Genomic DNA, 26,870 nt, shown 5'->3' with positions numbered 1-26,870 from the left:
TGAAAATTTCAAGAAGTTGTTTGCGACCTATCTCAATAAGCGGCAAACTTTTAGTGAATATAAGAACTAGATTATCTAGGAAATTTTGGTAATCGTTTTTACATTAGGAAATATATATAATAAATTAATACTTAGCAGACAACTCTTTAATAATAAATAGTTCAATTGTGTATATTGATATAAAAAAATAGTTAGTTGCTTTTACATAAATTGCAATGTTTAAATTGCACCGCGAAAGAAATATATTGCAGATGTGGCCATTTTATCGACAGAAGATTGTTTCACAAACCGTGCTTAAATATTTTCTACGGTTTTTTTCATTTAACATTAGTATTAAGGAAAGAAGAGTAGGATTTATAATTCTAAATACGGATAAAAACCTTAAGCTTTTAAGAAATAATTTTGTTTCAAGGTTGGTTATATGTAGCGTCACTTTTATTTCACAAGATATGTATACGTATACATATAGCATATATATGTATAAAAGGACAAAATTTTCTCTTTGATTTCCTTCTTAATATTTCTGTAGAACGTTATAATTGTAAAAAAGTTTTCTGAATTTATTGACTTAATGATTGTGTTTTATTTTCATATATACATAAATTTATATATAAATTCTATAGCGTAATCAATAAATCTATTGTTTTCTTTGCATTCCAGTGTGAAATTATTATCTACAAAAATGAGTGAAGATATTTCCTTGTTTACTTTACCGAATAACCAACCAATAATTGCTTTAGAATGTGATACTGCATTTAATGCATTAACAAAAAAGGAAAAATTATATGCACATTATTTAAGTCAAGCTGCATGGAATGGTGGTCTTATTGTATATGTACAAACTTCCCCAGAATCACCATTATTATTTGCCCTTTTACATAAAATTTTCTTATCTGAAACAATAAATGAATTGAAAAATTCTGCATTTAATGCTGGTGTTAGTGAAGATGAGTTCACAGTAAGTTTATATATAATATGTGGAATAGTAATTTTAATTTTTAAAGGTAGTTCTTAACATTAATTGTACAATTATACTATACTTTTAGGCATTTTTAGTATATTCTTGTGGAATCTTTGCAAATGCTGGTAATTATAAATCTTTTGGTGACAGCAAAATAATACCTAACTTCCCTAAGGATAAATTTGAAGCCATAATAAAAATTTCAAAGGCATATGAAAATAATCCCAAAGACATTGAAGAAATTTGGAATAAAATTCAAAATATAATATATTCTACAGAAGGAAAATTAAAATCTTTGGGATTAGGTGAAAAAGGGGTTACAACTTATTTCTCTGCTAATTGTACAGACAAAGATGCAGAATTAGTTAATGATTTTATGCAAAATAAAGGACTAGAATCTTATAATGCCAGATGTTTTAAAATAGCAAATAAACAAAACGATTCTGAAGGTTCCAAAAACATAGATATATATGAAATCAGATTAGCTTCTGTGGAGATCAATGATAATCCTAATATTACATTGTCAGAAGAAGTATTTAAAAATGCAAGATTTAAAATTACAAGAGGAGACTATAGCAAACTTTTGATTCCAGTTGTTGATAATATTCAGAAAGCAAAAGAATATGCTGCAAATGAAACTGAAAAGAGTATGTTAAATAAATATATACAGCATTTCAAGACAGGATCTTTACAAGATCATAAAGATGGATCTCGTTTGTGGATTAAGGACAAAGGACCAGTTATAGAAACTTATATTGGTTTTATTGAAACCTATAGAGATCCAGCAGGTCAGAGAGGGGAGTTTGAAGGATTTGTAGCAATGGTAAATAAAGAAATGTCCAAAAAATTTGCTACATTAGTAAGTAATGCAGAAAAATTTATACCAAAGCTTCCTTGGGCCAGAGACTTTGAAAAAGATGAATTTCTAAGGCCTGATTTTACTTCATTGGATGTTCTAACATTCTCAGGATCTGGTATCCCTGCAGGTATAAATATTCCAAATTATGATGAAATTAGGCAATCAGAAGGATTTAAAAATGTTTCTTTGGGTAATGTAATTCCTGCAAATATGAAATTAGATGTACTGCCATTTTTATCTGAACACGATCAAACTCTAATGAATAATTATAGAGTAGCTAGCTTTGAAGTACAAGTTGGTTTGCATGAACTTCTTGGTCATGGAACAGGTAAATTATTGAGGAAATTAGAATCTGGTTTATATAATTTTGACATGGGAAAAGTAAAAAATCCTTTTACTGGAGAACCAATAAATAAATTCTTTTTACCTGGTGAAACATATGATTCAAAGTTTGGGTCAATGGGATCTTCTTATGAAGAATGCAGGGCAGAAGCAGTTGGATTATATTTATCTTTAGAGAAAGATATACTAAGTATATTTGGACATGAGAATTCTAAGGCTGATGATATAATATATGTTAATTGGTTATCTTTATTATGGACTGGTTGTGCAAAAGCTTTAGAAATGTATCAACCATCTACTAAGAAGTGGCTACAAGCTCATTCTCAAGCAAGATATGTCTTACTTAGAGTTTGTTTAGAAGCTGGCAATGATTTTGTTAATGTTATAGAATCTGAGCCAGGGAAGAATTTATTATTAACTGTTGACAGAACGAAAATTTTGACAGTTGGTAAAAAAGCGATTGGAGAGTTCTTAACTAAATTGCAAATTTATAAAAGTACAGGTGACATTGAAGAAGCCAAAAAAATGTATGACAAATATAGTGAAGTACCCGAAACAGGTCCGCATCCATGGGCACGTTGGAGAGATATAGTTTTAGCTCACAAAGAACCACGAAAAATATTTGTACAATCTAACACATTTGTAAATGGTTTGTATTCATACAATTATGTACATTTACTATAAATTCTTATAATATTATTAATTTATGTATCATGATACAGGTGAAAATGAGGTACAATTGAAAAACTATGAACCCAATTTTGCTGGAATGATTCAGTCTTGGATAGAAAGATTCCCTTCTGCAGATGTTTCACAAACACTTATTGAACTTGCAGAAAAAGACAAACAACATTTTACACTGGACAATTAATCAACTACTTAATACTAACATTGGCCAGAAAAGATATTTTTTTTATTATGTATACTGTAATGTTTATATATGTATATATGGATAAGAACCATATATATAATTATGAAAAAAATAGTTTATTGGTTTTTAAGTACTCTAATGAATAAGAATTTTATATAAAATAAGATTTGCATGTGAAAATATCAATATTTATGCATATAACTATCCTAATAACATGAAATATATTTGTAAAATTATACAAACTACATAAAGTTGTTTTTATTATTTATTGTATATTTCGTGCGAATCACATATTCATACATTACTTATCTTGAGAAAAATTTGTACGGACCGCGTTATGATTCTGCATACCATTTAGTATACTTGAATATACAGTATGTTTTCTTTACACTATATACCATTCATCATTCGTAACTATAGATTCTAACTCTACTGGGTACTGTAGAGTACTACGCATGTACGTTGATTTATTAAATTGGCGGGAAAAGCCTAAAGAATATTAGTTTGTGTAGTAAAATGGTGTCAGAAGAATCGTTAATTCTGTGCTTTTCTAATTTAGGTTGTGATATTTCCGATAAATCCGTGATCGATAAATGTAAGTTACTTATGGACTTATTGTGTAAATGCAAGATATTTATTCCTAACCTATACGAATTTCCTAATCAGTAATTTATTAAAAGCATCATTTGATCCGAGACAGACATATTCTCTATATTTGATGATATATTCGTATTTGATTGCATTATTTGTACTGTTATATATATTTTATAAATATGTGTTAAACAATTCTGATAAATTTTATAACAACACTTTGGAATATTTATACTATATATCATTGTAATATGTACACATTTGTGTAACTTAGCAAAATGTGTTTATATATATAGAATTTTGTCAGATATTTTTAATATTTATATTCGTTCTTTGTCATTTATATAAAATATATTAATATATTACTTTTATTTAATATATCTTTAAAGAATTTTTTTGAATAGGTATTCAGCTATGTCATGATTATAACATAGATGAAGAAAAATTTGTAGAATTATGGGTAGCATATACAATTCCACATTCCTTAGATATTGATCCAACAATAAACAATCTTATTAAGTTTGAAAAGGAAGATTTAGAAAAAAACAATAAATGTTCTTTAGACGTTCCTACTCAAGTAGTATCAAATATACATATTGATATACAGTCTAATACAGAAATTACGTATCCTTTCATGTGTTTTATTAGTAACAAATTTAGCAATCGCTTATATTCTTACTTCTTTAAGTTCATGTGATTTTCAAATGTTATTCTTACATCTATTTATTGCATATAATAGTGGTAAGAATGTTTTGGATATATACAGCAGTGGAGAATGCCCTACATTAAAGGTAAGCTTTCATTTTAATCATTTTTTAATTAGTCATATTTTGTTACATAAAATTTAGTAAATATAATCTCACATAATATATATATATATCTTAATACTAATTATTTGTAAATATTTTCACCAATTAAGAAAAGTTAGCAACATTTGACATACAGTCTATTGTAAAAAAGGATGAAAATATGTTTTAATATGCTTCATCAATAATTATTTTTACATTTATAATATTTTTCGTCGAATTTTGAGCGGGCTATTTTGAGTTCAAAAATTACTCGTTCTCCTTATTCTTTCTTTCAAGAGGGAAGGTCTCTACCCTTGTAATGGTCTTCCGACATTGTTGCCAGATTTATCGAAGTATTCTTTATAAATTAGATGTCTAAAATTATTACATATAACCAAATTTTGTTATAAAATTTTATTTACATTTTAGAATGATTTTATTTTATTCTAATCAAAAATATTCATAAATATTTTGTCTCTTAATAAAAATATTTAGTTTGAAAATATACATCGTATACTGTCGTTAGAATAGAAGTCTAACAATTTTGTTAATAGATTATAGTTATGAATGTCCTATATTGCAAGACATACAACATTTTCTAATCTTAAAACGTAGTTTCCATAAGTGCTTCTGTGCATATAATGTTGTGTAAATGTTGTTATGTTTTGTAAAGTGTTGCGAAAAAATGTCCAATCTTTTTAATGCAACACAACACGTAATAAATATTTTTTAAATATAGTTTCCTAAAAAATTGTTGTATTATATATGAGAACAATCTATTTTATATTGAACCTCAACCTTGGCAGTGTAATGATTTACATCGCTTTGGCAACACTGTCTCACATTCTTTATGGTCGATCTATGGTCTATAGTAGCAATGACGTAAGGTTTCTACCTGAGGATCTTATTCTTTATAGAACGTTTGGAATTGTACTTTACAAAGTTATACGAAGTAGACAAAATTTTAGATTTAAGTTACTGTCATATTTTTTACTTATTAGTAAGCTTAACTCGATTGCAAATTTTGACTTCAAATTTATGTTAACATATACACATAGAAGGTTATATGTAATTTTTAATATATAAGAAGAATACCGTTTAAACTTTATTCTATTTTTTTATTTTTATCATATTTAAAATTGATTATTATCAACATTAATAAAATCTTGCTCCTTTTTAATTAGCAAAATAAATTAGAGGTATAACAGTAATGTCTTCTTAAATTTTTGTTTCAAAGTAGAACTTTTCTTTTTATGAACTTACTGTTTTATTTTATTATTTTGCTTTTTTTGTTAATGTAAGTTCAAGGTATATCTTAGAAGGTTTTAATACATTATTGTATCATTTTAAGCAACTTATACAACAGTTAAGTTTTATTCTTTAAAATGTTTTATTTTATTTCTAACATATTTCTTTTTTATAAAAATATAGAAAATCTTACGAGATTAGAATATTGTCATTGGCAAAATCAGAACATCGTGTTATTTATTATGCTTACTATTGATGCTTAATGTTAACAGTAGTGAAATTTCCGATGCTATTTCCCGGCAGGTGGTTTCTTGTCCTGAAGCGCTGTTGTAAGATCTTGTTGAAGCACCATAATTCCCGCCACAAAAATCGTCCAGGTAGATCGCCGCCATTATCCCCTCCTCTTCTTTCCCAGTCTCCCACAAAGGACACTCTTCGAAGGAGGGGAATGTTGGAATGATTCTTATTGGTAGAAAAAGGATAGTGTGCCTTCTCATATCGTATAGAGAGGGATTCTCCTTCCATCTAAGAAAGCTGACCAGATTTCTTCAGAGGGTACGATTTCAGTTTTCAAGGACCCAGACTCCATTATCATCCTGATGCGCGCGTGCGTGCGCGCTTACAGAATTTCTGAACAAAGCGTTGTATTTTTCGTTTATTCTTATGCTTCAGTTCTCAAATTGTACTGAAATTTACGGGTTGTAGTTTGCTAAATAATTGATTTGTTTGTGTACGAGGCAGTTATAGTCGATATTTTTAAAAAATTATTCGTTACGGTGAGATATCTTGATGGCGTCGAATCGAGACGCTACCGCTTGCCTGTCAGCGAAGTCACGAGGAGTCGGAGTGTATTATTCAGTGATTTGCCGGTTAACCGTGTATTTTACAGTCTTTATGCAAGCTGTAAATTGTGTGTAAATTTTGTTGTGAAATAGTAAATAATTTGTGCAAAATAGTATTATACGAGCGAGTGTAGTGTGTATTATATGTTGAAATGGTCGAGTAAAGCGTCAGCCATTATGGAATTCGGTTTGAGTGAATTTCATACTCGAAAGTCATTCCGCCAATCGTATAACGTTTCGCGTCATAACGACCTGTTGCTATTGTTATTGTTGCTGTTATTGTTTATTCAAATTTTTTTTACTTTTCCTATCATTTCATACCATACAGTTCCATATTTATTGTCGAAATGTGCCAGATTGATTGCACAGAATCGGAAAAGTTGTTCGTTACGTATAAAGGTTGCTTATTCACATTGAATTTATCATTAGATGTCGTTACAAGAAATACAAGATAAATGTATTTGCTAACATTAGGAAGGTTTACGGATAACCTTATTCACATTGATACACATGCGTATATATATATTATATGTAATAAAAACAGTGCTGTATATGAGAAAGAGAAAGAAGATCGATTGTCGTTGTGTGCGTACACGCGAATGTCGTCGACCGTTCGTTGGTCGAGAGTTCTGAGCGTCGCGTCGCTACAACCTGTTGCTTCAACTCAGTCGCATGCTTCTTTAGATCTACTTCTTTCTTCATATATACATTTCAGTGTTTTGATATTTTCCAAATATTTGACGAAAGAATGTCTCGGGTTACTAAGCAAAGGTATTATGTGATTAACTATTTAGTTTTATATGTTTTATGTTTGAATTACATGTACTTTCTTGTCAAATAATATTCTGTATATAATGTATATCCTCACACTTGTACATGATATTTTTATATGAATACAAATTCACATGCGCCTGCGTGTGCATTTATATAGGATAGTTTTTTGAAGTTGCACCTAATCGTTGGTAATTTTACACTTTCCTCTTATATACTGTATAAAATATTTTTTTTTTTTTTTAGATATTTTTAATCAGGAGTATCGCACATAATTATTTTTATTATCGCGTTCCACCTGTCTAAAAGTCTGCAAGATTTGTATAAATAAGCAAATTGTTGGTTTAATAAGATTAAATTGCGTGTAAATTATAACAAAATTTTAGCTTCCTTAAACGGCACTTGGTTCAAAGATCTGTTCTTTAGGGAGTTGCTTACATCTACCAATTAAATGCAATTGACCAACAACTGACAGTGCAATCTCTTTCCTCTCTTTGTTCCAATTTCTAACTTCTCGATATTCTCTCTTATATGTATAAAGTAAATGAGAATTTCGGATGATATAGAAAAAAAAAGAAAAGAATAGTTGGATATTTGTATTGAAAAGCGAATGAAATACCAACGGTTCTTATAGCGTGCTACAACTGTATCTGGTAAAAGCTTCATGTTATTTCCCACGGTATCTCTGTGAATAGTGGGGCAAAAGATTGCCAGGGGCGGATAGTTTGCGGTGAGAGGGGTAGAAGGAGAAATAGACTCTTCATGTATTCGTCAGAAAAGAGGGGGAAAGAGGACAGCTCAGTGATCGATTCAAAGTTTTACATGATCTGGTACAAGTATCGTTCGAGCAAATTTCGTATCTGTTATTGATATTTTTACAGAGAATTGCGCGTATTGGCATAAATTTCATCTTCTAATATGCTTTATAAATAAATTGTATAGACATAGATCGATCAAAAGAATAGACCGTTTCTAAAGAATTAGAAACATTCGATAAATTGAACAATTACTGTGAAAGAAAGCAACAGATTAATTGAATGTAAAAGTATCGAACGCAAAGTACAAGAAATGGACAGAACTAGATCGAAACAATACGTAACAGAGTGCCAGGAATGGCCAGGTTAATAACAATTAACCTTCATCGTTATGTTGACTCCCGAAGATCATGCTATAACTGTACGCTTTTTGTCACTGTAACGTTACCGGTTAAAATAACTGTTTATCTTACTCTTTCTGTGTTTATTTACATTCTCCTGTAATCGCTAATTAGAAAACAATTTTTAAATATCGATAGTTCGAAGGACGCAACATTAGATTCGTATGATGTAATAAGGAAGGCGGCAGAGAAAGAAAACAAGCGAAAACGAAAAAATTCATCTTTTCCAAATTTGCTAAATGAGTGAAGGTCTAGTGCACAGGAGATCAAATTGTGACTAGATCCACACTCATTAAGCACGTTTGGATTCAAACATCGCCGTTTCATTGATAATCATAAAATAAGTTTTCCCATATTAACGCGCAACCGTTTCAAAAATTTGTCATCGTTATAAACTTTTTTCATTTATGAATCCTTAGTACGATGTAAAACAGATAATTCCATAGGCGAGTATGAATGTGGTGCGCGTTATGGTTTACTTCGTGACTAGATACATACTCGTCTACGGTGATCTGTTCCACTCTTAAAATATTGTGTGTAATATATGAAATATATATATTTCTAACTTGTAGTAAAGATTATTTTATACTATTATATAGAATATCGTTTTACTTCTTTTTAAGCAAACTAAAAGAGCAAGAAGTCCAACAGCTGAGACAGAAAGCAATAATAAATTACGAGCAATAAGCCATACATTCACACCGTTGAATTATACCTCACAATCGTAAGCACACTATCTAATCATTTTTACTTACATGTTTGTGTAATTCGATACTGCACTTAGTAAATTTCAATAATTGTTATAGTGATGTTCCGATTCGTGCACCCAGTACAACGGTTAGAGGCAAAGTCCTTTTACTTTTTGGCCCCGCCATTCAAAATTGGAAGAAACAAAACGAGCACGATGTATCGATCGTTAAGGCGGATAATTCTCATATACCTAAAGGTGCATTGTACATGTTTGAAATGTTTTCCAATCAGGGAGCAATTCTTACCATGCATTGTCAAAGTTTTGGGGAGCGATTGTGCTACGCTTGGAACGCCATTGAACCTCCTAATTCGAATATACGTTACATTAGAAACATAGCGCCTATAAAACCAGTTGTGTTTAGAACATGGGGCAGACTATTTATAACAGCCGAAAAGCCTAGTGGAAGGAAAATTGTTATGCTGGAAGGTACTAAAAGGCTTAAAATTCAGAAACAAGCTCCCATTTTACATTTGAATCTTAAAGCAATTAAGCATTACTCAGTGTTTACTGGTCAGATCGTTGCGGTTGAGGGTATTATCACTACTGAGGATACTTTAACAGTAAATAAATTGTTTGTTAAGGGATATGCACCATTATTCGATGTACCCAAAATATCGAAAGATATTAAAATATACGTTGCGGCTGGTCCGTTTACACCTTCTGATAATTTAAATTATCAACCTTTATGGGATCTTATGGAACGCGTTGTAGAAGACGAACCTAATATGTTAATATTAGTTGGACCTTTCGTAGAATATACACATCCTGAAATTAAAAAATGTAGTTTGAAAGAGACTTTTCAAGATTTTTTTGATACGCTTTTAACGAAGATTCTGCAATATTTACAAGGGTATATTTCAGTTAATAAGGTCATGTTAATATAATAATGTAAATTAGCATTACTATTCTTCATAATTTAGGAAATCTACTCGCATTATATTGGTACCTTCTAATCGTGATGTGCATCATCATCCGGTTTTTCCAACTCCGGAGTTCATTCTAAATACAAATAAACTTGGATCAAGTACGACGAATATTTGTAGTATGCCAGATCCATGCATAATAAATGTAGACGGTTTACATATAGGAGTAACATCGGTTGATGTACTTAGACATCTTGGACAACAAGAAGTATCGTAAGTGTATCAACATCTAGGTAATAAAATATAAATTTTAGTGTAACAAAAGTTTTTTTTAGGAATACACCTGGAATGGATAGACTTGGTCGTTTGGCCGAGCATGTATTGTCTCAGTCCTCATTCTACCCTGTATATCCTCCTCCTCCTGGCTTGAATCTTGATACCAGACTTTGGAAACAATACGCTTGTTTTGAACGGCAACCCCACGTGTTGATCTTACCTTCCGACGTTAGACATTATTGCAAACCATTAAATGAATGCCTCGTTTTGAATCCGGAGCGATTACAAAAGTACATATGTGCTAAGTTATGTGTACGGCCAATGAATAATGGAAAATGGGATCCAAATAGAGTATCTTGTGAGATTGTAAAAGTCTGATCGCTTTTTTCTCATTTTTTCTTATATTTTCTTGTTGCGATGTAAGGCACGATAATTAAAATACAAAAGTAAAAAGTTTGTGTCTTTTATTTAAAGTATGATGTTAATAAAAAGAATTTGTATATAATTTGTGTTTTCATGCCTTGATTTAAGAGAAGTGAAAATATAAATATTGTTTTATATCGATGTAATACCATGATTTCTCTCTCATATGGGAAATGAACTAAATAAAATTTGAAGTTTATAGTTTGTCCGTTAGAGGTTAGCAGTCGTCGTATTTAGGATTCTTGTCTGCGTCGTAAACGTACGATGGCGCCACACGAACAACAATCTGAGCCACCGAGTTTTCTGCTTCTAGTGAGTTGTGGAATCGGCCATTGCTCCAATATTTTTCTTGTGATTGAAAATGTTCAACCTCTGATGGAAATACGAAAGCGTACATGAGTACTGAGGTAAGTTGTACAATTACTTGTTGCATTTGCTTTTCTTTTCGCAATGTATTTTTGTAGAAACAAAAACGATAACTAAGTATCAACTATCTGCCAAATTTTGTTCCGCCATCTTTGTTACAAATTCGTTTACATTTTGCTGTGTGTATTGTATTTTTTGCAATTATTTCATGCTCGCATTTTACTTTTAAATTGATCTTGGTTAATTAATTATATATATGATACGACTTACAATTTTATAAGTCTTCTTTTCTAATTTATTTTTGATCATCAAATTAACTGTGCGGGTTTAACAATTACTGTTATGGCCTTGATTTTTTCGTCCAAAAAAAACGAGAGTTATGAAATTAAGCATGTGATGATAATAAGAATATGATACCCTCCTTGTATCGTATTTGTCATCTTTAAATCAGTGTCCCAATATTTAGTGATACAATACTGTTTTCTTCTAGTTATAAAATTAAAATTGATAATTTTATTAAGTGAATACTTACATATGTTGTATTTGCAGAAATGAATTATATTTTAAATAAAAAAGTATGTGGACTTTGTTGCGTATTATTGTATTATAAGAATAATGTTATAATTTAATGTTATTTAAAAGGTACGCATATGCATTAAAAAATATTATCGTTCAATACAATTTTTAAATTAAATATCCTGTATATGTCTTGGGAATTTGAATATTCTTAGAAACATATTTGACATAAAATATGTTCAATTTGTAAGTAACGTATATGGAAAATTTTTAATTTTATAATTAATTCTATTAATTATTTTATTATAATATACTATACACACATATTTGGTTTATTAGATGTAAACGTTAATTATATATATATATATAGATATATATATATATAAATAATTATAATTGAAAATATGATATTGATTTAGTATGTTGTCAGTGTTTAAATGCTTAAAATGATACCGACGGATGAAATCAGAAATTTCTTTATTACCGACTGTTTATAATTTTGTTTTTGAAGGTAACATTACGTAAAAATTATATTATTGCTATGACTGATTTATTTATAAACACTTAAATAAAATTTATCGTGGCTCAATTATGTATGAGAAGGAATAATAGTTGAATATATAAGTTTTATAGGTCGTCAAGTTGTAAGATATATATATTTATGTATAAGAAATCAATTTTCATTATATTTTACGCAGAAAAGAAATTGATTGAATGAAACTCATGTCTCTGGGTCAATATTATTTTCAGTATACAATTTTGAACAGTTCCTAAATTTACATAACAGAACTTGTTAAAAAGATAGTAATCTTGGAAATAATATTGAAAATGTATATAGTGTCTTCTGATATAAATTTTATTTGTAAAACAATCAGTGCAGATTATAATGGATTTGAGGAAAGGTACTGGAATTGGCTCAGAGTATCATAGATACGATACAATACATATTGAGAACATGAGAAAGCGAGAGTGCCATATCGATCCGGTTAGTTTGAAGTCTACCTACCTCAACCCTGATTATACATACTTTTACCAGTCGCTTTCATTGGTATAGGTTCTATCTTTTATTTTCACTCCTCTATAAAAGTTAGTTGGTAGCACGATGTGTACGTATTTGATGCAAATCTTTCGATGACTACCACGATAACTTCTCGCATCGAGTGTACGGGAAATGTTGAAAATGCACGCTGCATCGTTGCGTAATAATTCTTATTACAGGTAATCTGTTTAAAAACAGTCGTCAGACAATAGTTGTATCATAATGTTATACACACGGGTTGGATATAAATACAGACAATAGATTGATTTACACATATTTAATTTTCTTTCATTTGCTTCGCTATAAAGAGTAACAAAACATAATTTGATTAGTCACTATAAGATCTCCTCTCTAAAAAAAAGTCTTAACTTTTCGTGAGATACTTCGATAAACTGTACACTCTGCCTACTGATTCAATGAAATCAGATTTAATGGCGATGAGATAGGCAAAATACAACTTTCATTTTCTACAGAAAGAAAACAAAACTTCATTACCCTTATAAGATAAATTACCAAGGCATAACTTTTAGTTTTAGTATTCAAGCTATATTCCCTTGTTTACATTCTAATTTTTTCTACGTTTGATTCCTCGATTGTTTTGTTAGCTATCTGACTTTTTCGCGGGGGTAAACACAGCAAAATATGCGATGTAACAAAAAGAGATAAAATAACGTATAACGTTGTAGAGCTACGTAGCATATAGGACGTTAGGTTAAAAAATAAATTCGATAAGTCGGTGAATTTTTGGGGAAGTGGATAACGGTATCGGGCACATGAAAATTCGAGAGTCTACGCTGGTGGGCTGTCTTGGGCGGGCGACGGCTGTGCGCAAAAACGGCGGCAGTCAAGTTCAAGGCCATCAGCTACTTTCCTTTCCCTCCTTGCCTCCGCTGTGGAGCAACCGCCGCCTCCAGTGCCACCACTGCTGCCGCGCGACACCATCGCTACCACCGCCACAACCACTGCCACCGCCGTCATACCCACAGCCACCGCCCCCGCCTCCCACCCATTCTCACCCTTCCATCGTGATATACACGTAGCACGCATAACGCCAGTAACGTATCAACTTAGGCCGAGCATGGAACTGTTTCGACCATGGGGGTAAAGGGAGTGTTTTGGGGCTCGATCGATCTACCTAGTCGTCTGAAAATTCAATTGGCTCCTACGTCTACACAATGTCACTTCATACGTTCTTTCTTCGTTTATATATTCTCAAAGAGTTTCTTCATTTTCATACACACTCTTGATGAATCATAAAAATTTCTCCCAATCATGGAATCGTTCGTTCGATTAACATCTTGCCCTTACAAATCGATTCACTCTTTCCACATTGTATCTGGAACATCGAAGGAGAAGATTCAATTGTCGAAAGACGTGATTTAAAAGTAACTTTAAGGCCAAAAGTTAATGACCGATTGTCATGACCATGATAATATCCACGGTAATGTTTCGTTTGTATTTGTCCAACATGGTAACAGTTATGTTTTAGATTGGAGTGGTCGATGCTTTTATCATCGATAAATATGGTCCGATCTAATTCCGTGAAGTCTCCGAGTACGAACAATTTGCTATGGGATACTTTGAAAGCAGTAACTTGTACTGAATCAGCTTGAAAAATCTCACATTTGTTGTATGAATAGTGGGCAATTTTAAATCTACGTTTAACTTTTTTTATACTAATCTGATTGTCTATCTAGCTGGCAAATATAAGTATGCTTTGATGACCCGGAGAAGCTTATCCGATCTGTCAATGACAATAATAAGTCAGAGAGATGTTTGAAATGCTTGGTTTTTCCATTCATAAAACATTATTCTGAATATGAAATTGGAACATAAGATCGAACATGTATTAATTAATTGGGCAAGATAATTTGTAGATTGTCCAAAAATTCAGCTAAATTGTTAAGCGATAAAGTAATTAGAATAAGAAATATATGTTTCGTGGATTTGTAGCGCCTGGTATTAGTATCGGCTGGCTCCGTGTATTACCGTATCGTCTGCCGTCAGTCGCGTACGGCTCGTCGCGCCGTCAACGTCGTGGTAGGGGGATGCTGTGTACATAAGTACGTCGTGCATGTGCTTATTCGTGTTCTTCATGAGTGTTCGGATCTTAAGCATCGTGATCATTTTTGCTTTTCGTTCGTTTTTTCGTACAAAAGCGTAAGAGGAAAATAAAAGCCCAGCATCCTAGTGCCATTTGGATAGAACCGACAGTCATGGATGCATGGATGTATGATGTGGTAGGTGTTGTCGATACATAACCTCTTTCTTTTTCTCGTTCGATCTCGTGGCTTTGTTTACGTTGCTGCGCGCGCGTTCTCTATTGCTTTCCGTTAATCCCTTCGATCAAATACGGAACAAAGTTTTGATCGTTTCAGGATAAGAATGTTTAAAATTCATTTAACAGATTTATTTCGCAGAATTGTAAATTGTATATCGCGATAGTTCGTCTGCTCTAGTCAAAGTTTGTAAAAATTCTATGATTCTTGCTGTCTCAAAAATGTTCATTTTTCTTTTGAATTTGATGTGCATGAATTTAATGATTTTTTCACGTAGATTGCATTCGCGGCATGTTCAAACTCGCTTGTTTTCCGATGCAATAAGGATATATTACATATATATTATCTTCGTCGCATACTGTCAGTCAGCTTTAGCGACAACTCGGTTATTACGTTACGACGTGTCTGTTAGATAATCTATTCTGTAACTCACAGATCATTTTTCCACGCCTGCCGTTTTTGCCAACGTTACCGTTGATTCGTGATTACTCCAATGCTGTAATCTTCTCTTTCCATTAATTAATAATTGGAATAACGATTCCCTTAAATTAAACGGTTTACCGTGATATGCGTAAAATATTTGAATAAATCTTGAGATACTGTATGAGCGTAGCTGGAAATATTTTACACGATTCCACCCAAGAGGTATATGTGTGTGAACGTTGTCATGAAAAAGTTGTTTATTTTGATGGCAATGAAACACCTAAATCGTACGACCTTAGTCGAGAAGCTTTTACCAAATACTTTTTCACAACTGTAGTTTTTGGTCGTTTCTCAGAATTTCATTTAATTCTTATTGTATATCTGCAAATTTTTTTAAATTTCGGACAGCGAGTGTTATAGATAATGATTAATAAAGCTCAAAAAACGATGTTAACGATGACGCTAATTTCAAAAGAAAAAAGATATGGATAATTTGGTTATCCTTGAAACATTGAGAAGAACGCGTAACAATTATCTTGTGCCCCATTTAAAATCGTTTCAATTGTTTCGCGATAATTGGCTTTTACGCGGTTTGATACGCACAAACGATTTTCGACGATAGCAAGCATAATAAAAATAACTTTATGTCAACTCGTTCAGGCATTCTGAATCATCCAAAAATTTTTCGAATTTTTCTGTGTTAATTTCATTTAAAATTCACTTCAATATCGACGTGTTCGTTCAAAGATGACTCCTATACTTTATCGATAACGAAGATTTCCTACATTTATCGTACGTAATACATGTATCTAACTATATATATTTTTCTCAATCATTTTCAACAAAATTTGCGTGCAAATTATCCTTGTGAAATTATTTCTCTCTTTTTGTAGAAATCATAATAATTTCATAATGGTGTATATGTATTTCGCGATCCGTACGTATTTAACTATTTAAACGTATTATAAAATGATCTCATATACATCTATACCCACGCGATTAAGTCTTACGCAATTCCATGTGCGTGAAGCTTAATAGGTACATCGGATTGCTGCTTTCACCCTTGAATTTATTATACTTAGCATTTCGATCAACGCACGGACCGAGACATATTTGTATCGATACGTTCTTAAACTTGGTCGATACCGATTTTGATAAAAGGCACTCTCTTTCTGGGGAATAAATATTGGCCGATTTTATCTCTCGCAATGTTTGCGAAAGACAATCTCCCCCGAAATTTCGAGTTCGATTGCACGTAACGCATACAGCGAATCAATGGATCGAGTTAAGCTGACACTGCAACGGAAATAAAATTGTGGATTCCAACGTAGGAAGTTTGGTAGAAGGGAGGCTGCTGGAAAGTTAATAAAAAAAAATATATATATATTCGTCACGAGGATGCGTCAGTAGGTATTTTCGGACTCTCTGGGTTCTTACTTTATGTTAGAGAAGTTTTCAAACCGTTCTAAGTCGATGGCTCGACCGCTAAAGTATGATCCTCGAATTTTTATGAATACCTAACGTGGCAGAGGTGTATTTTTTTATTTTGCGGGTCTCTTTCAAGCTATTTTTATTAAATCGTAGCTTCGAGATCATTGGTTTCCGTTTGTTTATGGTGATAAATGTTTTCGTATGGCGGGCTAGGGATCATGCGAACCGCGTTAAAGGAAAAGAAAAGGCACGTTCGAGTAGCTCCGCCATCAAACAACTTTACAAGAAACTATGTATTTTTGTAGTCGAGGTAGTGTCTTGATATATGTGCACCAGCTACAAAGATCTTGCATCGCCTTAATTCTCTCTCTTCGTATCTCGGTTACTGTACACGCCACGAAATTACGTGCGGCATGCACTTGCGCGTTCATCGACATTCAATTTATGTATACTCGTAGGGGAAAGTTTTACATTTATGTTTCGCAATGTGTAAAATACACATCTATATAGTCACAACATTTGACGACTAAAAAAAATATTTTCTTAAAACGAATTCACGTTGATGAACATTAAAGGTTATATCGATCGATGACAGCGACAAACTGATCTGATATAGCGTCGAGATGAAATACTCGAAAGGCAAGCGTCGATAGAGGGCCGGTAAAATACCTATAGGGCAGATCTGGCAGTACGATCGTAATTATTCGTAAAGAACGTTCGAAGATCGGTTGATCGACTATGCGAAATCATGGATGCCAGGTATGGTTAGGCGCCTGTCGATAGGCTACCGTGATCGGTGATTGGTCGCGCGGGTCGTGGCGATGATGCGTCGTCTGGTTTGGTAAGAAACAAGCTGGGTAATCATCAGCTTTCGGAACTCGGTTCGAGTGGGGAGCGTTGGAGTTTTCAGGCTACGAGACACGTCGGTGACGTCATCTCAGAGCTGGGTCAGCCATAACCTTGGACAATGCGTGAAACAAATTCTCGTATGTGTGATTTCTACTTCGAGAAAACCACACGTTTGTGCAACGTGATTTCCGTTATTTTTTTCTTTCCTTGTTTATTGAAATCAGTTGACCGTGAAGTACATTTGCTAGTAATTCGCGAATCTCCAACGCGTTTAGAATTTTCACCGGATAATTCAGAGACTAAATTTTATCGAAATACGTACGTATGTAAAAATATGTAGAAAGAAGGATGTTTAGTAATTTTTGTTGCGCGGAGAAGTTTACGTTGAAAGGTGACAGGCAAAACAGGCAGAAGCAATTCTCGGAATCGTTGGTGAAGGTAGAGAGCAGAGACTCGTAAAGTGAAAGAGCGTGGTTCTAAAATTAGTTCAGCGATAATCCTGATGTTATTATAGCGACTCGTTATTGCCTTATTTTTTATTGGCTAAACTTGCCGCGAAATCGGAACATGGTTGTTACCGAAGCTTTGGCCTTGACCGCGACCCAGGGTCTTCATCCTCGAGATATCGATTTGTTCTCTCTACTTCTAATTCTGTATCCACCTGTATATAGCCACGATATCGCTACTCTGTGAGTATTGTAATAATTCAGGGTCACCGCGATCGACTTGTTGCAAAATCGCGAGCATACCATATATATAAGTACGTCGCGACGCTTTTCTTTTATCGGAAATTTATCCGCAGGAAATAAACATTCGTCGTAACTCTAGAAAATAAGATGGTGTCCGGTTCCTTTCAATCGTCTTCGATCTCGTGCCGGAGTCTCGAGTTATCGGGAGAAGATTGCGTAATCTGGGAACATTTCCATTCAACGACAGAGTATCGTTTCGCAAAAAATTAGGCGTGATCTAGCCTTCGGCCAATCGGCCAAAATGTTTGTCGTTGAGTCGTTTATCAACGATTCGCACGAGCTGATGTGTCTCTTATCGCTCGATTCAAAGTACCATTAAGTACCACACGTAAAGGTAGTATGTAATATTTGCAATAGGTGCAGAATATCGGGAGCAAATAATGTAACACAAATGTTAAATACGTATGAATCGGAACCTAAATCAAACCGAATGGGATTTCATTCGAGTTTAGCGGTACTCGATAGCGGTAACGTGATTCTACGAAATTCCAATTAGTTCGTACGTGTCTTCCGTACGTACGTACCTACTTCCATATATACGTATATAAGTACGTTTCTGTAGAAGCGGAATGAACGACGAACATGTGACAATTTGTATAAAACGCGATGATCGATGTCATTTTTTCAATGTTGGCACAAATGAGACGATCTAATTTGCAACAAGGACTCGTGATCGAGGAGCACGACTTAAAATAAAGCGATCGCAACTGCAACCAACGACTTCTTTTTATTTGTCTCGCTTCTGCCACCTAGACTTTTTCTCGCTTACATAATCGGCTCGTTTAAAAAGAAGTTGGACTGGTCTTGTGCGTACTTGGAGAATTTTGATGCTCATATAGTGGCTTCGACTTCAAATCGGTAGCAACAACTCCATACTTATATATGTGTAAACTTCCGCCGTGTCAGAATTATATATTATATTTGATTTTTTGCTTAAAAATGACCAGAGAGACGGTGTGAAAGGACATCGCTTTGTATCGGTTTTTGAATATGGTTAAACAATGAATGGCGATCGTTACGGAGACACGTTTGATCGTAATTAAACCGAGTTATTGCGATAGAAATAAAATTACGACTAGCCGGTGCAATCGATATTCGGGTCATGGCTTCCTCTAAAAATGGATGCCCGATTAAAGGCTTCGTTTTCTTTTTCTCTTGCCTTTTCTTTTTTTCTTAGTTTGCGTGCGTATGTATATATGCGAAAAGGCACGAAAACCTCTGTCAAACGGAATAATTAACGACCTTGATCCTCTGACGTGTTACACATGCGAATATCACTTACGCAGAATGAAGTAATATAGTCAACGATTTCGTGCAAATTTCAGGGTATGCGGGTTTTAAGTATTCAACGAGAAAATCATTGATTTTATCGAGCAGGATGATCACTAGAGACACCGCGGTTGCAAAGGAATTAAAAGCCTGTGAATTTTTACCCAGCTCGATTTAGTCCGGATTTATTGTTAGAATTCCACGTGCAGACTTGTCAGAAGCTGTGCGAAAACAGAAGGAAACGAGAGAACGAGCGGATCGACGTGCACGAGGGTATCCGAATACGAGGAAGCTGAAACCGAGCAAGATAGATAAAGAGAGCAGGAGTGTTGTCGCGAGGAAGAGAGCGAGAAGCTAACGTGACTTGGATAGAGAAAGGGAAACAGTGTGAGACAGAGAGAGGAAGAAAGAGAGGAGAGACTCAGACAGAGGGACTCAAGGTCGGCGAAGTCGGTTGTTTCCGTCGGAGTTCGGCGTCTAAAATTGTGTATTGGCTTGGCGCGGTTCTGCGGCCTTCGCGAACGTGGCCGCTTCTCCCACAGAAAAGTCAAGTTCAAGGCTAACCAGATATCGCGATACGCTCGTTTCTCTCTTTCTTTTTTCATTCCATGTTCTTTCCTTCCGTCTGCGTTTTGGTAACTGTTTAATCGAACGGATTATGGAGCGATTCGAAGAATGTGAGAAAATCGAGAATCGCCGATGACTCGTAGGCTTCGTAGTTCGATAGAGTCGAATCGAGCTGACGCTTATGCAATCTCAATCTTTTTTCTTCTTTGTCTCTTTAAACTTTTCTCGTTTCGATCACTCCTGTTTTTCTTTTTTTCCCCCCCTATTGTTTCGTTGCAACGTGTTTTTCAATTCTGACGAATCGCTCGTAACTTGAGGGGAGTCGTATCGCTGTCGTTTCGTCATGGTCGTCATTATGTATCGTGGTTGAGTGTTCCGCGCACCGTGTCGGTTTTTATTTCATTAATCTAAACGTGGGAGATGTGCACGTCGCGTCGCACACGTGAAGCACTTCGCACGACTAGTCAAGTTCGAGGTTAACCACATACTTCGATGCCTCGTTCTTTTCTTTCCTTTTCTAATCTCTTGCTACCGTTTTTCCTTTTTCCCCGTCTGCCCCTCGATCGCCATACGATTAACGATTCTTGATCTTTATCGATTTCTGCCGTTGAAATAAACTGTCGGTTAAAATGGAGTGTAATCGGAAAAAGCTTTTGACCAACTCGGCATTAATGCGAGCTGTGGTCTAATAAAATTTGCATCCCGTGTTCGGCTCGAGTGCCTTTCTCCATTATTCGTTTGTTGAGAGGTTAGACGGCGAGCCCCACTCGAAATTAAAATCGAGCGAATGATATCGGTATCGAAAATCGTCACGTTGCAATGATAAGGTATCTGCCTATCTTGTGAGAGAGAGAAAGAAAGGACGAAGGAGAGGGAGAGAGAGAGAGAGAGAGAGAGAGAGAGAGAGAGAGAGAGAGAGAGAGATCGTGGCTGGGTAGCGTATAAATCTCCAGACGTGCGTCCCAAGCTCTCGCAAACGATCGTAACTGCATCTCGCAGAAAAGTCAAGTTCAAGGCTAACCAGATACTCTGCGCTCCTTCCTTTGCCCCTCGACCCCCTTTCTGCGTGCATTTAATATACGATACCGAGGGCAGGGGGGCGGAAGAGGAGCAGCAGGCTTACGCAATCCTTTCACCGTTACTTTGTTCACTATCGTTCTACCCTACTGTTTCTTTAAGGATACCTTTCTTCTTATTAAGTTATTCATACGATTCATTTTACCCTTTTTCATAAATTATCCGATTACGTCGATAGAACAACGATTTCTAGTTCTCGTACCGTTACCAGATCATCGAAAGATGCAGGATGCAGATAAACAGAAAGTATAAGCTCGCCGTGTACTTATAAGATTACATTAAGAAATAAAGGAGTTGATATTCCGAGAACATCGATGCTACGTATCGCGAATTTTCTGAAGTCAATTCTAAAAATGCTTGAGGCGTTGGTCGCGCTTAAAAATAGCAACAGAAAAAAAGTGCAGCCGACTGCAGAGCAGGCTGTCTCTTCTGCTTTTCGGCATTTGCTACGGTTTGCTTAAAAGCGAACGCCCATTGGTCTGTGTTATAGGGGACAAATAGGAGAGGAGGATACGTGCGAAATTGTAAAATGTTCTGTTGATTGCTTTAGGTTTGCATGATGCCCGGTGGCGGCACCGAAAATATGATTGGAAATAATAGGACCATGGCAAATATTAAACAAGAAATTGAGAATCCTACGACGCCTACGCAAAACTATCAAGTTTGTTCACCGACCACTACGCTTCAACATCAAGAGGTATTTCGGACATGTAGTTTTTACGGTCGAAAACATTGTGATTCGTGAGACTGATCGAAAATGTAAAATAACTTGAGATAGACGGTATGCAGTTCTGCAAAATGGTCGATGTTGAGTAACTTTTTTAATATTTTAGGTGATTTGTAGCAAAATAGAAGTACCAGCCGATTATGGAGGAGGCGAAGGTAGTCCTGGTAGTCCGGAAATGCACCATTGTTCGTCGACCACGCAGCCTTTAGGAACACCAGAGGTACATACACTATACCGACCTAACTATAGCAAAAGTCCTTGCATTTTTTCTTTCTTTGGAAGCTCTTTTGTAATCTCTGAGTTAGACTCAGCATGTCGTTTTATTTAGGAAGGTGTTAAAGAAGAAGACATGATGCCTAGAAGGCTTTGTCTAGTGTGCGGGGACGTAGCGAGTGGATTTCATTATGGGGTAGCGTCTTGCGAAGCGTGTAAAGCTTTCTTTAAGAGAACCATACAAGGTAAGAAGAGTTCCTTCGCGATTACAGATATCTCCTTCTGAAGAATTTTCCAGGTAGCACCACAGGATTATAATTATAGTTCCAGTGATACGATTTTTTTTGTTTCCCTACTATCTGTAGACATCGAAGTATTTTAATTATCTGTATGCATATCTGTTACTATTCTAAAACGCATATATTCATAAAACTGATATTGGTGCTACCTGGATGAGAACCATGTATATTACAATAAAATAGCGAGTAATTTCACAGGCAATATCGAATACACGTGTCCGGCGAACGGCGAATGCGAAATAAACAAGCGTAGGAGAAAAGCGTGCCAGGCGTGTAGGTTTCAAAAGTGCCTTAGACAAGGCATGTTGAAGGAAGGAGTGCGACTAGATCGTGTCCGAGGAGGGAGACAAAAATATAGAAGATCCACCGATCCTTATACGCCGGTGAAGACAGCTCCGTTGGAAGGTGATTTTTTCATAATTCTTGCTGATATAAATATCATGTTTCGATCGCAATCGTATCAATATAGAACACGCACAAATCCACATCTCGCAAATACGATTAAATCTTTGATTTTATTCTTTTTAGCAAACATAGCAACAGCAGCTTCTAACGAAATAATAAGTAAGCTATCGGGTCCTTTCTCTTTATTTATTCGAGTCCGATACTTTGATTCGTTGGTAGATTTTTTTCATCCTGATATGAAATCATCTTACATGTAAACATAAATATTCGATGTGTGAATGTTTAAATGATAAATTTTCTAATTTATTGGTAGATAATAAGATGCTGGAAGCTTTGGCTGCTTGCGAACCTGACATGCTGCAAGTGTCCAATATCTCTCATACTCTTGACACAGATCAAAGAGTACTTGGACAATTATCTGACTTATACGATCGGGAACTGGTCGGAATAATTGGTAATAATATAATGTCAATTTTTCTATTAGTATGAAGTTATATTTAATCAATCAATAATTGAGAATTCTCTGCTCAAAGGTTGGGCAAAGCAGATTCCTGGATTCAGTAGTTTAGCATTAAACGATCAAATGCGACTTCTGCAAAGTACGTGGGCAGAGATATTGACGTTTAGTCTCGCATGGAGGAGCATGCCAAATAATGGTAGATTAAGGTTTGCACAAGATTTTACCCTTGACGAACGACTTGCCCGCGAATGCCATTGTACAGAGCTATACACGCACGTGAGTATCGCTTAATTATTTCAATGATTTCGATTCATCGTGTACTTTGTTATCTTCTACATGTATATACGTCTATATATATATTATTTGTTTTTCAACAGTGTATCCAAATCGTAGAAAGGCTTCAAAGATTGGGTTTAACGAGAGAAGAATATTACGTCTTGAAAGCATTGATATTAGCAAACAGTGATGCGAGGTCAGATGAGCCACAAGCGCTATATCGTTTTCGAGATTCTATCCTAAATTCCCTATCGGATTGTATGGCGACAGTAAGACCAGGACAAGCGCTTCGTGCCACTCAAAATATGTTCCTAGTGTTGCCCAGTCTCAGGCAGGTTGATGGAATTGTTAGAAGATTTTGGTCTAGTGTTTATCGAACGGGAAAAGTACCAATGAACAAGCTCTTCGTAGAAATGTTAGAAGCTGCTTATTATCGATGAAATATCAACTCAAACTCAACAATATCTGTATCAAGGACTTCATGGAATCGCTGTTATTCGATGGTAGCAGCGCTATAGTTATAACACGTCATGAGTGAGTAGGGTACGTCCCTAGAAGTATAAACGAAAGATGGTGAGTGATAGTGAAAAACGAAAAGAAACGGAGATGTGCAGTTTTATTTGTTTTCTGTAAGAGAAAGACTCGTAAGAAAGAAAAGGCTTTATTTTTCAAACGTGAAAAGTATTGGAGCGCAGAGCTTTGGCCAGTGATTCCATCGGTCATCAAAATTCGCGAAACACATTAAGATGTCAGGTACATTGTTTCGTCGAAATAACCAAACTTTCCTTTTCGAGTACCCCTTTTACAGGTACAAAGAAAAAAAAAACAATGTTATTTCAGGATAGCATACGTAGTACAAGATACGAGATGCTTTTCCGGAGCTCTCATTTTAGGATAGTTTACGAAAACCTGTCGCCAGACAGAAGAACCTACCAAATAACTAAAACGTTTTCATTTACGTAAGATCGTGACATGATCACCGAACTGGTGATATCGTAGAGATGAAATGCAAATGTACTAACTGTGGGTGTTTGACGTTATAGAGTTAGCATCGTGTTACCAAATACTACCAACTCAATCAAAATTACATGTAGCTCCGATTCGAATCTTATTTTAGTTATGTCTTTTCTCTGAAAAAAATCCAGTCAATTTGAAATTAGAGGAACGCGAAGCGTGTATGTTTAAGAGCGTTGAAATAAAATGATATATGCCATTTTATATAGAATAATTGCACATTTTAATACCATTAAGTGTAAAGATCGATAAATGTAAATCGATGTGTGTACTGCATTGAACATCCATAGTTATAGTTCAGCGAATGAATTTAGTATGCGCTGTTGTACAAATTGAACCAATTACGTGAACAGAGCTGTGAACAGTGAACAAGGAAAGCGAAAGAATGGCTGGATCGTTCTCTAATTAGCGTCACGCTGTTTTTTACGAGGTACTGTGAAAAAAATGTTTCGAGAACGAACCTTTGGCCAGGTTGCCAGGTTCTAAGGAAAGCAGAAAAAAATTTAACCGATTGTTGAAATGATTGCGAAATGTTATTCGCGCGTGCCACACAGAGAGCGTAGGAGAATATATATTATATTATATTATTATATTATATTATATTGTATGTATTCAGGGATCTTTATTATCTAAATAGTTATTATTGTTACGAGATCTGTGCACAGATCTTGCGCATAATATCGCTTTTTTCGAAGCGAGGAATCGTAATATCGTATAGGAGCTACTACTCACACATAAAACTCATTTCTAAAGGAGGAAAAACCGTTTATAACAAATTAATGGAGTCTTTTCTTTGTCGGTTACACGCAACGAAACACGAAGTTTCTATCGACTTTCGAATCAGCTTTTTGTTATTTCGCGATTATTCGATATTATCGAGAGAAGCAAATTGTTTAATGAAAAGTTATAAATAAATATTAGGGTAAATTATACGTTATAGCAGATCGAGTCGCTGGAAACTTTTTAGTGTTGAAGTGCGGTGTAATCTTGTGACGTTCAGAGTGCAATAATATCAGGACATGCGATTACATTTTTCTACTGGTCAATCGATCGCGACGCCCCTTTGAGTTTTCTTTATTTGTATATTTCGTCTCTGTTCTTCTACCGTTTGAAACTTTGTTTAAACCTCCTGCATTTAAATACACGATGCAAATAGTTGGCAGCAACGCTTACATATTGCGTGTCCTTCCTCCATTAGTTTTTCTTAATTACCTATTACGGTTCATTCCTCACTACGAAACAGATAATGCAACGAATGCGATGGGGAAAAAAAGAAAGAAGAAAATCGCTGCTAAGCCACGGCGAATTTTTGCCCTGCTTTTTTTTCGGTTTTCTTTATTACATGTTCTTCCCTTTTTTTTTTAACGATGTAGGTTTTTCTGTCTCTTTCTTTCTTTCTTTCTTTTAATTTATAAATTACAATAAAAGAAATCACGTTATTTGTTATACTGCCTTCATGGTCGTAAATTTTGGAAGAGGATCAAACATTGATCGTTTATTGGTTAATAATTTGGGCCGGATGTTCTGACATGTGTTGGAAATGGTTTGTCAAACTACTTGTCGTACTTTATGCAAATATTCGTCAGGGAATCAATAGTCGACGTTTTAATGGCATTTGTCGTGTGTTGATAGCATCGAACGTTGTCCATTTCAAAGAAAGTTGTCTAATATCAATGTTTGGTTCCAGATAATAATAGTATCTATATATACCGTCCATAATAGGGGGTATTAGAGTCATATATCATTAAAGTCGATTAGGTTTCGTGATTTAAACATATTTCAGTTCCATTCCTGTTAAATGTGCTAATATTTTGTTTTTCAATCACGCTGTCCATAGGTTTTTTTTTATATACCGCGTACTTGCGTGTTACTTTATGTTTCGATACAAATGTAGAATTTTCACGTGCCATCAAATTCATGATCCATTTCTTAAGTCTTTTCTTAATATGTCACGTTTCTTCCAAGAGACACAAACATTCAAGTGGATGAATTTCCAAAAATCTTAAAGTTGTCTTGGCAGATTCATTTAGCTCTTTGGTTTCTAAGATTCTATCGCAGTTAATACGATGATCGAAATATTTTTGAATTTATAAATAGTTAAGGAGAGGCGTAATCCATCGTAATGAATCATGATCAGCTTGATATTTAAAGATATCAACTATCAAACGA

At 34.5% G+C, this 26,870-nt stretch overlaps 3 protein-coding genes across 9 annotated transcripts; all 3 read left to right on the top strand.

The window, feature by feature from the left end:
- Positions 1–123: 123 nt before the first annotated feature.
- Positions 124–3,284, top strand: DppIII (dipeptidyl peptidase 3). Its single transcript, XM_033349862.2, has 4 exons — positions 124–412; positions 661–958; positions 1,047–2,811; positions 2,885–3,284. Exons 1-4 carry the CDS (start codon positions 216–218, stop codon positions 3,031–3,033), a joined length of 2,409 nt encoding a protein of 802 aa, XP_033205753.1. The 5' UTR covers positions 124–215; the 3' UTR covers positions 3,034–3,284.
- A 186-nt stretch (positions 3,285–3,470) lies between these two features.
- On the top strand, positions 3,471–10,824 carry DNApol-alpha73 (DNA polymerase alpha subunit B). 3 transcript variants are annotated; one of them, XM_033349909.2, is made up of 7 exons: positions 3,471–3,628; positions 4,029–4,248; positions 4,364–4,415; positions 9,053–9,153; positions 9,236–10,030; positions 10,101–10,316; positions 10,379–10,824. In XM_033349909.2, the coding sequence occupies exons 1-7, from the start codon at positions 3,550–3,552 to the stop codon at positions 10,695–10,697; spliced, it is 1,782 nt and encodes a 593-aa protein (XP_033205800.1). In that variant the 5' UTR covers positions 3,471–3,549; the 3' UTR covers positions 10,698–10,824. The 3 variants fall into 3 exon arrangements, with proteins under 3 accessions (XP_033205800.1, XP_033205808.1, XP_076480152.1); XM_033349917.2 differs by lacking the exons at positions 3,471–3,628; positions 4,029–4,248; positions 4,364–4,415 and adding an exon at positions 6,080–6,215; XM_076624037.1 differs by lacking the exons at positions 3,471–3,628; positions 4,029–4,248; positions 4,364–4,415 and adding an exon at positions 8,168–8,449.
- Positions 10,825–10,994: 170 nt separating this feature from the next.
- On the top strand, positions 10,995–25,891 carry ERR (estrogen-related receptor). Of its 5 annotated transcripts, none has more exons than XM_033349971.2 (9): positions 10,995–11,149; positions 21,858–22,004; positions 22,141–22,254; positions 22,363–22,492; positions 22,730–22,951; positions 23,075–23,110; positions 23,265–23,405; positions 23,485–23,687; positions 23,789–25,891. In XM_033349971.2, the coding sequence occupies exons 1-9, from the start codon at positions 11,138–11,140 to the stop codon at positions 24,125–24,127; spliced, it is 1,344 nt and encodes a 447-aa protein (XP_033205862.1). In that variant the 5' UTR covers positions 10,995–11,137; the 3' UTR covers positions 24,128–25,891. The 5 variants fall into 5 exon arrangements, with proteins under 5 accessions (XP_033205862.1, XP_033205853.1, XP_033205870.1 ...); XM_033349962.2 differs by lacking the exon at positions 10,995–11,149 and adding an exon at positions 14,682–14,903; XM_033349979.2 differs by lacking the exon at positions 10,995–11,149 and adding an exon at positions 14,684–14,903 and having other exon boundaries at positions 22,745–22,951.
- Positions 25,892–26,870: the final 979 nt, after the last annotated feature.

The sequence above is a fragment of the Bombus vancouverensis genome, chromosome 14 (assembly GCF_051014615.1).
Source record: "Bombus vancouverensis nearcticus chromosome 14, iyBomVanc1_principal, whole genome shotgun sequence".
Classification (NCBI taxonomy): domain Eukaryota; kingdom Metazoa; phylum Arthropoda; class Insecta; order Hymenoptera; family Apidae; genus Bombus; species Bombus vancouverensis.
This window is presented reverse-complemented; position numbering and strand designations above follow the sequence as displayed.